The sequence below is a fragment of the Symsagittifera roscoffensis genome, chromosome 1 (assembly GCF_963678635.1).
Source record: "Symsagittifera roscoffensis chromosome 1, txSymRosc1.1, whole genome shotgun sequence".
In the NCBI taxonomy this organism is placed as follows: Eukaryota; Metazoa; Xenacoelomorpha; order Acoela; family Convolutidae; genus Symsagittifera; species Symsagittifera roscoffensis.
In genome coordinates, this window is record NC_087062.1 from 33,595,780 (window position 1) to 33,608,470 (window position 12,691).

The 12,691-nt window shown below is 35.4% G+C and overlaps 2 protein-coding genes across 4 annotated transcripts in view; one reads left to right on the plus strand and one right to left on the minus strand.

Annotated features, from left to right (window-relative positions):
* The window catches only part of LOC134856618 (uncharacterized), a 44,595-nt gene extending 32,619 nt beyond the window's left edge, over positions 1 to 11,976 (plus strand). Inside the window, exons 2-4 of one of the 2 annotated variants that reach the window (XM_063872894.1) lie at positions 6,892 to 7,080; positions 10,327 to 10,509; positions 11,634 to 11,976. In XM_063872894.1, the coding sequence (XP_063728964.1) occupies positions 6,892 to 7,080; positions 10,327 to 10,509; positions 11,634 to 11,905 (644 nt within the window). In that variant the 3' untranslated portion in view covers positions 11,906 to 11,976. The remainder of the gene's footprint in view (positions 1 to 6,891; positions 7,081 to 10,326; positions 10,510 to 11,633) is intronic. The other variant, XM_063872900.1, reaches the window with a different exon arrangement.
* LOC134843261 (translationally-controlled tumor protein homolog) overlaps positions 1 to 12,691 on the minus strand; it is a 424,116-nt gene that overhangs the window by 210,857 nt on the left and 200,568 nt on the right. The gene's annotated exons all lie outside the window — the stretch shown is intronic.

Sequence of the window (12,691 nt, forward strand, 5' to 3'; positions counted from 1 at the left end):
ACAAAATAGATAGTACAGAGATCAGAACAAGGAAAAATCAAAAAAAGGTTCAATATTTTTATAGGAAATTGAAAACTCAAAGAAATTAACCAAAATACTCTCACTTCTGTTACTTGCTCCATAGGAAACTGAAAAATTGACTCTAATCTCAAGTTTTCTACACTAAATTCTGGATAATACAACTTTTCAGCTGCATCCTGAAATGAAGTCAAGTCAAAAACATGAATATAGTGATTTTGAAATCTTCTATTGGAAGAGCTGGAAAGTTCTCGGTAACTGCGTTGCTTTCATTATCGTAACATAAATGGAAGTTGTATCTAATGAAACAATTGCTCTTCCAGCCCGAATATTTCTAAGCTCTCTCAATTGAAATTGTTGATAGTTGAAAGGATTTTTGTTAGGAGATCCTGAAACAGCTGAGTTTGTATTCATTGCAACAGCTATTCCTCTTATTGGAGCAATATTGAAATTATTTTCCTGAAAAAACTGAATTTAACAAGATGGAATGATGAAGGTTCTTGCTATAGTTTCCATGTTATTGTAATGAGCAGGTCCTCTTTCCAGACTCCATTGCAAGAACAGATGATTAAGTTCAGCTACTAAAAATCTTCTAGTAAACAGCGAATAATCAATTAATTCCAGACTAACTTTTGAAAATCAAACATCGTATAAAAACTAAGACCAGCACGAATTTGTTCAATTTGAACTTTGATTTTTCGTAGCAGCAATTTTTCACAAGTAAATAGATAAATGGCTCCCATAGAGTGAAAAAGTTATCCATGTTCTGAGGAATTCGATCTACCAGCGAACGAGTACATATCAAAGTTTTTTCGGAAATTCTTCAATAAACTATATCCTTGGCAAGCAAGCATTCCTTTATTACTCACTGCCAACGACTCAAATTTGTTCGATATATGTGCTTTATGAGGATATAATCCATAACTTTCAAAATTGGAGAACAGAGAATGTGAAAGATTGTTAACATAGGTTAAGTAGGGTTTTGGTTCTTCGTCTGAGTCATCCTCTGGTTGCTTCATGTTCTGGTCTTTTTTTTGAAAGCATTAAACAATCTTCCTTCTGAAAAATTGAAGCTTTAAGCTGAAGTGGGTTACACGCATATCCGACTAAAGATTACGGTCCATCTCAAATTCAAACTCAATACTGCTTTCATCTAGAGAAGTACTATGAAATAATTCTTGTGTTTAAGATGACATAAATGTTTCCAAAAATGTGACTGTATCAAAATTCTCCATAGAGGAGTTTTTAAAAGCTCCTTACCAAAAATGACGACCTTGGCGTATACTCAATTAATTTTGTCAAAACAATTTTGCGAGAGCAACTATTTTTTGATCTGCTTTTTCGAGAAATGGTTCTACTAGTTCTGCGCTTGGATTTCTTTTTTCTGCCTCCGAATTGTCTTTGAAATGTTTTTGTTCCAACATCTTTTGCAAATGTTCTGAGATTTTTTTCGTTCATTAACAATTTCTTCAATCTTTGGTACTGTACTTTCAATTAAACCTGCTCCAAACTTCTTCCACGCTGCCCTGCATGTCCACAAAAATGGGAAAATTAGCTGAGTTTTGGGCAACCATTTTGTATGAAGTATATATCAGAATCATTTATAAAAGTATTGTACCGATAGCTGAGTTAATGACAGGTTGGACTTCGTTTTGCATATAGCCAATTCCATAAAATCCCTTGTGAGACTGCGTTATGAAGTATTTCAATTATTTTACTCGTTTGACTTTTTTTACATCTGCTTGTTGATAACTTTTGAATCTAATGCTAATTTGATAGACATGTGTTTTTTACAAGTGATAACGATTGGATTAATAATCTATCTTTAACGCAACTATCCAAGTTTTGATTTTGTGCCTCATATTTTAGTCAATGTAGTTCGGTTTAAATTGAAAAAATTGAAGGTTACGTGTCTATCCTTCAACTGGATTGGTGTGAGTAGTCCGTGGAAGTGTGTAACTTTAGTCAGTTTTTTTCCAATCCGAAGAAAAAAATAGTTTAATTTCCTGAAGACAATTTGACTTTACGGTCATTTTCGCCGGTAATAACATTCGTAGACATACTGCTCTTTTTGATCTGGACAGGAGGAAAGTGTTTTTGAGATATTTCAGTTCCCATTTTTGGCAAGCTAGGTTCCTGTTGTGACCATCGGTTAGAAAAAAGTGACAATCTTCAGGGGACCATCCGTATGAAAAAATTAAGATCACTAGTTTGCCTGTGATGATAATGGCGTTATCGGTGAAGCCGAAATATAAATTTTTGGTTGATCAACCTACCGCATAAACTTTCAAGTAGGTTTCTTGTAGTTTCAACTAAGAAAAACTTTCGTTAGAAGGAAGCTATCCGTGCTAGTCGAGTCCTCTTGAATAATCTTAACTACTTGAATTTCTTTCCCGCGCTGGATGTTTGACAGTTATTTACGTTCTTTTCAGTCGTTGTCGAAAATTGTACTTATTTTCAATACAGAATAGTCCTCATTATCACTCTATTGGTTTTCTGATCAAGCGTTGATCACTCCACATCATTCTTTTTTTCACGGTCGCTATTTGCATTCGCTTGACCCGAAGGATAATTGAAAGCTGTATTATATTTATTTTATAATAAAGTTTAATTTTTACCACGAAATTTTTAGAGTCTGGTAAAGTCATTTTTGTTTTAACAAGTGCTACATGTTGAAAATTTTGCACGGAAAAAACTATATGGCATTTGGAATTTTTTTTGTTCTTTGTTTGCGATCAACGCAAGGTGAAAATGATCGCTCCACTCTTGCCACAGAATTGATGGATCCACCGTACTATTTTGCCAAAAGGGAAGATTTTCTCTCACGTTTGATTCGTTGCTGTTCGATTGCGCCATGATAAGACTTTCATTTGTTACAGCTAGTTCTACTTTACTTATTTTTAATAAAAAGATTAAAACGTCAAGAAGAGAATTAATTTCAAATTTAAAAACAAAAAAAGCGATTGGAAGCATTCTCTCTGCCGAAGAGAATGAAAATATCAAGGTCGAATCATAAAAGACCAGTTAGACAAGCTAAAATAAAATAAATAAAAAATTTACTGTATCTCATCAGACTAATTTCGTGTTAAAATATAAAGTTCGACAACTAACTATTCTAAAACCTGGTTTTTCATTGCGATGTAGAAATCAATGCACAAATCGATCTTTTTGTGCACATTATCAAAACCTTAGCAATGCTTTTTTTTCTTCTTGGAAAGCGAAGAAGGACATGAGCCAAAACGCATAAAGAAATTTGAGTTATGGTATAAAGTGTTAATCATTTTTTTGCAAAATGGAAATAGAGGGTCAGATCAAATTAAGGTAAAGAACAGCCTGCATCAGACTTTAGCAGTTATTACTGTTTTGCTGATTTTAACCAAGTCTTCAATCATTATACAGACTAGTTATCTCAAAATAAGTATAATTTGAAGTTTAATTCAAATGACACCAAAGAACTTTCAAAACAAGTTGCTAATAAGTGAAGTTTACAAATAACAGCGAGCAATGTAAAACTCGGGTTAATTTTGGGCAGCAAGAACCCTCGAAATTAACAAAACGTTTTTAAATTTGTATCAGATTGAGTTCAACTTTTCTAGTTCTCGAAATCCTTGATGGCTCATTTTTCGTTCCCCTTCCTTGTTGTGCCATCTTTTGGAATTGATTTTTTTAATTCTCCTACTTCGTTTAAATTTTTCAAAATTGACTTGCGTTCACCTTCTAAGCTTGCCGATGATTATTGCTCGACATAGTTTCTCTATAGTGTCGGCAGTCGAGTTGCAGCCTATAGTCATTCTTATGATATGATAGCTCTGGGGTTTCTGGGTTTCACACACACACACACACAAATCAAACTATGCGCCTATCCATTGCACAGTTTGGCCTCGAAATGATTAACGTGTACAGTTAACAAGGATACTCGTTCTGATATCCTTTTTAGACTGGGTGTTTTTTTGGAGATTTTTTCGGAGTTGAAGTAGTAGGGTTTTTGTCTGATGAGGCTGACAATTTGAATTGTTGGCAGCTTAGGAACCGCTTTAAATTGTTGTTCTTTTGGTAGTACTGATATCGCTAGACGACAGGCTGTCTAGCTACACTGATCTGATTAACAACATTTCACCAATTAGTTTTGCAGAATCGGTTTAGTTTACGTTTGTAGTTGTGAAGTTGTTTGGAGGCACTTAGCATAGTAATAAGGTCTTCACTTCGTGATTGTCGGATTCTGTAATTGATCCCTGCCCTGGCAATGATAGTGTGTGAGGGCGAGCTCTCACTTGACCTCCAGCTTCAGGTCTACTACAGCCTGACCAATTTCGTCCGCAATAATGGTATCACGTGAAAATTATGGACACGAAAAAACTACCTTGAATCGAAAAAAAAGAGCTTCTCTCAACAAAATAACTCAATCTGGAATGTGGAGATTTATGTGCTATCTTAAAATTTTTTAAAAGCTCATGTTGTACAAATTACTTGTGAAAATTTTTCCAATCTTACAACTTTTGATGGAACTAGGATAGCCGGTTACTCTGGAAGTAGCACAGAATGTTCTGGCTATAGTCTGAAGAAAAACAAACAGTAAAGTGTAGTTTTTTTTCGTGTCGTTAAACAAAAAGAAAAGTGTCGTTAAAAAAACAAACAAAAAAGAGTTAAAGCTGTTTTTTTTTCAAATTAAGGTCGTTTATTAAATTAAAGGATCTAAACCAAAAAAAATATTGAGAAATATTCGACGGTCATTAAAATTAGAAAATTTGCAAACAATTTCTTTAAAAAAAGACTAAAAAAAAAATTCAAAAAAATGTTCAAAAATGTTTTCAAATTGTTTGCAGTTTTTTTAAATTTTGAACTTTTTCGCTCCAAAAAGCTCTAAAATACTCAAAAAAAACTAAATTCACTCCAGTAACGATGAGTTTTTACGGCTTGAATTGAACTATTGTAAGCTTTTCAGAAGCCATTAAATAAAGCTATTGCAAGCCTGCTCGCTCGCTTTATTCGCTCGAGTTATTACGAAACACCAAAAATTTCAAACCGGTTTTTCTCGTTACTGAGAAAATTTTTTGGTCATTTTTAAATGTCGATCGAATCATGACTGAAAGGGCTTTAATATGATATACCACTTAACTCTCTCCCATGATTTTTTGTGGAGCTGATTTTGCGTGGAAAACAAAAAAAAAAATTTTAATAAATGAAGCACTCAAAAACAAAGTTCTTCCCAGTTTTCAAGTTTTATTCGAAGCATTCTTAGCGCAGAATTTTGAAAAAATTTTTAAGTTATTATACGAAATTTTCAAGCAACATTTGTTTAAAATGGGAGAATTTGATTTTTTTGTCTTTTAAGAAAGCACCGTTATCCACTAAACTGATGCAACAAGAAACTATTTTTATCTCTTGTTTTCGTATGCAGCAAAAACCACTCAGCGGCTACAAAATTTACAAAACATCTTGATATTTTTAACGTTGGAAGTTTTTTAAGCTCGATACAATTTCCCTCACGCCATTCTTTTGTTGGAAATCATGTGACCAAAGACGATATCTAAAACAAAATCATCTGTTTTCCAAAGCGCATTTACACTTTTGGTTTTGAAACTTGCTATCATTGATTCCAATTGAGTGATATATGGCTAACAAGGTGTAAAAAACGGTAGCTTGTTCAAAAGCACCACAACATTTTCAAACCAGCAATAACAAAAATAACTTTCACTGTTAAAATTTAATATCCTTGGTGGTATATTTCACTTTTGAATCCCCACAAGCCCAATTCACACTCAAATTATCAAAATGAATAAAAATTTACAAATGAGCCAATTCGAGAATCTGCGCAGGCGCGGATCTAGGAATTTCTCGAGTGGGGGGGGCTGATTTTCAAAAAAAAAATTGAAGTTTTTGTCGACTTTTTTTTAGGTCGGACAAATTGATTTTCTGAGCCCTCCCCAACCACTATAAAGACCCTAATTTGACAAAATTTTGTGCGCCGCACTCAAATTTTTGAAAAAAAAGGCCACAAAGGCGTTTTTAGGCACTTCTTGGAAAATTTCGACCAAAAAATCGCGTTTTTTCGGCTCCCCCCTCAAAATTAGTTTAAATTGGCGCGAAGACGCCTTTAGAAAAACTTTAAGGTCAAACAGCCAAAAATAAACGTCTCAAAACTCAAAAAAGTACAAAGGGGCCCTTTGGGTCGGCATAGAGTCGAATCCCTAGGAGTAGAGCATCCGCCTCCCCCCTTTCCGCGCAAATTTTTTATTTCTTGCTCCGTACAAGAGCTGAGTTGTTATCTGAAAAAGCGACGAGGCAGGAGCTAATCAAACCGATACGGTTTTCGCAAAAATTTTCAGTTTTGTCTTGCAAAGAGAACAATCAAAAAACGAATGACGTCATTTTTTGGTTCGAAATTTTCAATGTCCTAGGCAAATCCATGTTCTTGTACTTTGTCACCTCAAAAAGCCCGGATGAAAAGGAGCTGCTCGCACCACTTAGGGGACAGTTCCTCAAGTGGTGAGAGCAGCTCCTTTTTATCCAGACTTTTTGAGGAGACAAAAAGTACAACAACATGGATTTGCCTAGGACAGGCATCGAAACAGATACAATTTTTGTGGAAAACTTTTCAGCCAAAAGAATGCAACAAAAAACAATAGTTTCTGGTGGTTTACCTCCTATGAACCCCCTATTGTGGCCTTTATGACAGTTTTTGGAAGGGTATGACGCGCACAAAATTAGTATAAGCAAGGAGTTCGATCGGCCGAAAAAGGATGCCGTAAAAAGTACCAAAGAGCGAGTATTTGGGTGGACAGGGTTTGAACGGTAGGGGGAGGATACTTAATATCCCTAAGACCGGTACTGATCTGAAGCCAAACTTTCAACTATATACAATGGCTTTTTTAGACTCCGCGTGGCGTGTGGTGTCTTTCAAATACTGCAGAGAAGGGAATGCAATGGGCCAAAAGGACACAATCATGGCATTGGTAGAGCAGACCAACTTCTCAGAGCAGGAACTCAAACAGTACTTCAAGAGATTCAAGAAGGAACATCCCGATGGAAAGATGGACGAAAAAGCTCTACGCAAAATGTTCGGTATGCAGTCGTATCTATCGTTAACTTCTGCAATGAGTTTTGAGCTTGCAGTTAGACACAACAAGGATGCAAATTTGAGAAGTTTCCATAGCTCTTACCAGCTATTATTGAGAGACTTTTGAGCAGTCCAATAAAACCGTCCAATTAGATCAAAAATTCAAACAAAAGTTATCTGAGCTTACATGACTGTTGTGTATCGATGCGCAGCAGGAGATTTGCCAAGAAAACTTTATTGAGATTGATGTGACAGATAAACTACCTTTTTAAATTTCGTTGGTTTTTAGTTACTATAACTGAGGAAAAAACATAAAAACAAGATATAACAGAGGACATAACTAGTTTTACAGCTAGATATCTCCCCAAAATTTTTAAATTTAAACATTTTTTTGAAGTGATAATAGAGATCAGCAAAAAAAACGTAGAATCGAAGTGGTTTTTTTTCGAAGTGAGTAAGAGAGCCGCCAAAAACAGAATTAGATCAAAATATATATGGGTAAGTTTGTATATTCAGAATCCCTACGTTTCAGGTTGATTGTTTGCAGGTGGTTAAGATCGATTTCCGTTATCACGTGGCGGCAACTCTTAACAATGTCACTAGTTTTTTTAATAGTTTTCATTCTATCAATTTTTTGCTTAATCACGAAGTTTGGTTGACGCCAACAAAAACAGTCCAATTTGAATGATTGGGTTGAATTCTTGTTTAATTGTTTTCAGATCAAACAATGAAATAAGCAGGTTTTTGATCGTTGTCTTCATTTGGCTGGAATTTATGTGCAAAACTGTGAGCAAAACTGTGCAAAACTGTGAGCAACATCTAATTTTTTGGCTCAAAACAAGTTTTCGCAGCGAACATTTTAAATGCTAGAGAATTTTTTCAGATCGTCAATAGAAATTGACAAAGATACGCAATAACTGACTGATATTTTCCCCCTCATGCTTTAGCAAAGTTTGATTGTCTGAACTATCCTTTATTCTAGACTTTAACGCGTGGGTAAAATATCGGAGTTTCCATTTGGCTAATGTTGATCTCAAAAAACTCTTTCAACTTTGTTACCATAAACACGACACTTAAATCTTCTCGGGTTATGCTGTAGGATGTCAGTCATGAGAGAGAAAAGACCGACTACAGCTTGATCGGAAGTAAAAGTCCAGAAAATAACAACAGTTTAATTCATTTTTCTCTAAGACTTTCAACTTAGCAACGAACCTTGCAATTGATAGAAAACAAAGGAGATGTTTGCAAAACAAAGGAGATGTTTGCTTATGTGCCTAAGTTTCGTGAAAAACAATTTGGGTTCCCAACTAAAAGACGGCAATAAACATATCGCAAAAACTTTGATAGTCGTCAAAATTATAGCAGTCTGCATGTTCATCGTAGATTCATGTTTGGTTTTCGTCTTGATCATAACTGGAGTACTATTCACATTTCGCTTCTAAGAGTCGGTCTTTTGAGTGTTGTTGGTACATATGTAGAAATTTTTCTATAAATTTCTGTGAAACTCAAATCACACATGTTGCTGAGCAATGTAAATTAAGAACGTAACGGCAATAAGATGAGCTATAGTTGCATATAAAACAAGGACAGTATAGCCGAGCTTAAAAGCACAGAATTATTGGTTCGAATCCCGCTTTGGGCGTTTACTTTATAAAACTCAAACATGAGCTGACCTTGAGAGTAAAAAAAATATACGCTCCGTAACCGGGTTTACAGCTAGATATCTCCCCAAAATTTTTAAATTTAAACATTTTTTTGAAGTGATAATAGAGATCAGCAAAAAAAAACGTAGAATCGAAGTGGTTTTTTTCGAAGTGAGTAAGAGAGCCGCCAAAAACAGAATTAGATCAAAATATATATGGGTAAGTTTGTATATTCAGAATCCCTACGTTTCAGGTTGATTGTTTGCAGGTGGTTAAGATCGATTTCCGTTATCACGTGGCGGCAACTCTTAACAATGTCACTAGTTTTTTTAATAGTTTTCATTCTATCAATTTTTTGCTTAATCACGAAGTTTGGTTGACGCCAACAAAAACAGTCCAATTTGAATGATTGGGTTGAATTCTTGTTTAATTGTTTTCAGATCAAACAATGAAATAAGCAGGTTTTTGATCGTTGTCTTCATTTGGCTGGAATTTATGTGCAAAACTGTGAGCAAAACTGTGCAAAACTGTGAGCAACATCTAATTTTTTGGCTTAAAACAAGTTTTCGCAGCGAACATTTTAAATGCTAGAGAATTTTTTCAGATCGTCAATAGAAATTGACAAAGATACGCAATAACTGACTGATATTTTCCCCCTCATGCTTTAGCAAAGTTTGATTGTCTGAACTATCCTTTATTCTAGACTTTAACGCGTGGGTAAAATATCGGAGTTTCCATTTGGCTAATGTTGATCTCAAAAAACTCTTTCAACTTTGTTACCATAAACACGACACTTAAATCTTCTCGGGTTATGCTGTAGGATGTCAGTCATGAGAGAGAAAAGACCGACTACAGCTTGATCGGAAGTAAAAGTCCAGAAAATAACAACAGTTTAATTCATTTTTCTCTAAGACTTTCAACTTAGCAACGAACCTTGCAATTGATAGATGCGGTCGAAATTTAATGACATTGTCTACAGTAGCGGATTTAGGGAGGGGGGAGGGGGGTGGACGCCCTTCTCTGGGATTCGACCCCCTGCCGACCCAAAGGGTCCCCCCTTTGAACTATTTTGAGACATCCATTTTTGCCTGCGGCGCAGAAGTTTTGGCCAAAGCAGAGTCTTTTTAGAGAGCTCGGAAAATCAATATGGTCTACCTAAGCCCCCCTCGAGAAAATTCTAGATCCGCCCCCTTGGCATCAACCTTATGGATAGGATCGGTTAAAACCATCGGAAAAACTCAATGTCGACATATTTCGACAATCATTTTTACTCAAACTCATAATAAAGAGACATCAATTAATAAAGATTCACTTCTGATATTATTTTCTTCAATAGATCAGGTACTACTGTATATTTATTCACTGAGTGTCAATTAGGAGATATAACTTGGATGAATTCTCATGTCATCACAGTGACGGTCAACGAACTTCTGGTCAACATCCTGTTTATATCGATATGTTTTTTCGAATTGTTACGAATCGGGTGAACAACATGTTTTGAAAATTTTCAATTGATATTCTGGAGTAATTGTTATGGAAATGAGCTCTTGAAACTTGAAATTCCAATGGAAACTCCATCAAAATTATATCATGATTTCTTTTTTTCAGAGTCGGTGTTCCGGGAGGGCGACGCGAGTGAGATTAGTGCCCAGATGATGCACATGTTCGACCGGGACAACTCCGGCAGTCTGGACTTCGGGGAGGTCATCATGGCACTGTCGGTGACTCGCAAAGGGTCGCCAGAGGACAAGATGCGATTGGCATTCGACATGATCGACAACGACTCAAATGGTCAGCTGAACTATTTTCGCTGAGTTTGTAATTTAATATATGATTTATTTTAGTTCCTACTGCCCCCCCCCCCCCTCCCCTTAAAAGATGGAGCGGAAACTATTACTCACTCAAATTAGACTACCTCGAAAAGTTCTCATGGGTTGATTGGAGCATTATTACATTAAAGCCTTCTCAATCGTGATTCGGGTTCTAAAAGTTCAAAAAATTGTTTCATTGTTGAAAAAAACTTGGAATCTTTGTGAACTAATTGCAAAGGGGGGTTGCTACAAGTCACAAATTTCATATATTCTTAACAATTGAACTCTTAGTGAAGGGGTTATTTAATAGGATCCAAAAATTTGTTTTTGTTATTTTTCTGTTTTTCAGACTACATTTGATAAGAACCTGAACTCTCTATTTAGTTGTACCAACAATTTTACGTTTTTATAGCTAGTATAACTTCGCATGTTATCAGTTCGTTACCCAATTCATTCGCACTTTGGCAACGAAAAACAAGATTTGGAGAAAAACTGAAACAAATATAGATTTTTAATAATTGTTCCATCTTTTCTATATATTTTGCACCTAAATCATTGTACTCGGAACATTCTGCACTACTTGTAAAAAAGCCGGCTATCCTGGTTTCAATAGGTACACATCAAATCTTTCTATCGATTATGCTACAAATTAGGCTAATAAAATTTTTGGATAAGATGCTCAAAACGCTTGTTAATCAACTCTCATAGCCTTTTGTTAATAATGACAGTTCTCAGTGGCGTGCCGAGAAGGGGGACTATGCGACCGCCCCTTCCTTCAATTCCGGTTGCCAATAATTTCCAAATGTTCCCCTCCCCCCTTGGTATAATTTTACATCCATTTTTGGCTGGCCAACTGCAAAAACTACCACAAAATAGGGTCTTTATAGTATTTTCGGAGAGCTCGAAAAATCAAATTGGTCGACGTGAAATTTTTTTTAAAATTAAAAATCCAATCCCCCCAAAAAGAAAATCCTAGATACCTCCCTTCAAATAAGTGTCTTCACTGCGTTCAATGACATTTCATTTCCTTATATTTGACTTGATAACGCTTGCAACTGTTTTGAAGCAGAAATATATTGCACGTATGTACAATTTTATCTTCAGGTACGATTGAGTATGAGGAGATGGTTCAACTAGTCACTGCACTTCACAAGATGGTAGGGGTCACCATAGTCCACGTGAACGGAAGCGCAGAAGACGACACTCCAGAGAAACACGTGAAGAAAATGATGGCCAAACTGGACACTGACAACGACAATGTCATCTCCTTTGAAGAGTTTTGTCACGGACTCAAAAATGAACCAGCCATAGCCCAGCTGCTCACAGTTCAGACCAGTCCAGAGATACTCGCCAAGAAGCTCACCAGCTCTCAATGATTTCTTATATTAACTGCGGCAAAATAATGTTCTCGTTCTATCTGTAAATAACTTAATTGTTTAGTCTTTAATTATAGAATTTTGATGTGAAGTTAGTTTTATTGGATTGAAGCGAGAGGCCATGAAGAGAAATTTTCAACCTTAAAATGAGAAAATTTCGTTGTTTCCACACTTTTGATAACAGAAAATGATATTTTTGTTGTGACCAATGTAAGAAAAAATATTACTTGGGCGTGTTTACACGCTGAATCCCTTTCAGTTGTGATTCCAAATGGTCGGAAAACTTTGCTTTTTCAGGAGAAATGAATTCCATTCCCTCCCTGTTCACTCTTTTGACTGAGACAAAACCACCAGTAGAGCGACAACAAAATTTGTGTTCATGTTAATAACCACTAGAACAGTAACTATAAAATAAATATTTCAGTAAAATAAAGAATATCATCCAAAATACATTGACACGAAAACTAGGTATGTTTTTTTTTAGTCTTATTCGTACTCGTTCAAAGTAACAAAGTGATAGTTATTAAAAATAAGTTGTTTTCTCAAGTTCCTGTTATGCGTTAATTTTGCAATTAATTGTTGAAGTGAATTAAACATTAGTCACCGTGATGACATAAATAGTTGATTACTGAGTAGTAGTTTAAGTTGACGTTTTCAGACGGACAAAAATTTTTTTTACCGTTATATTCAAGACTTCACATGTTATTTTCAAGTTACGGTGAAAGTTGACCTGTCTGACGTTTGTATCAATTCAAAAATTTTGAATAAAATGCACTAAAATTTGAA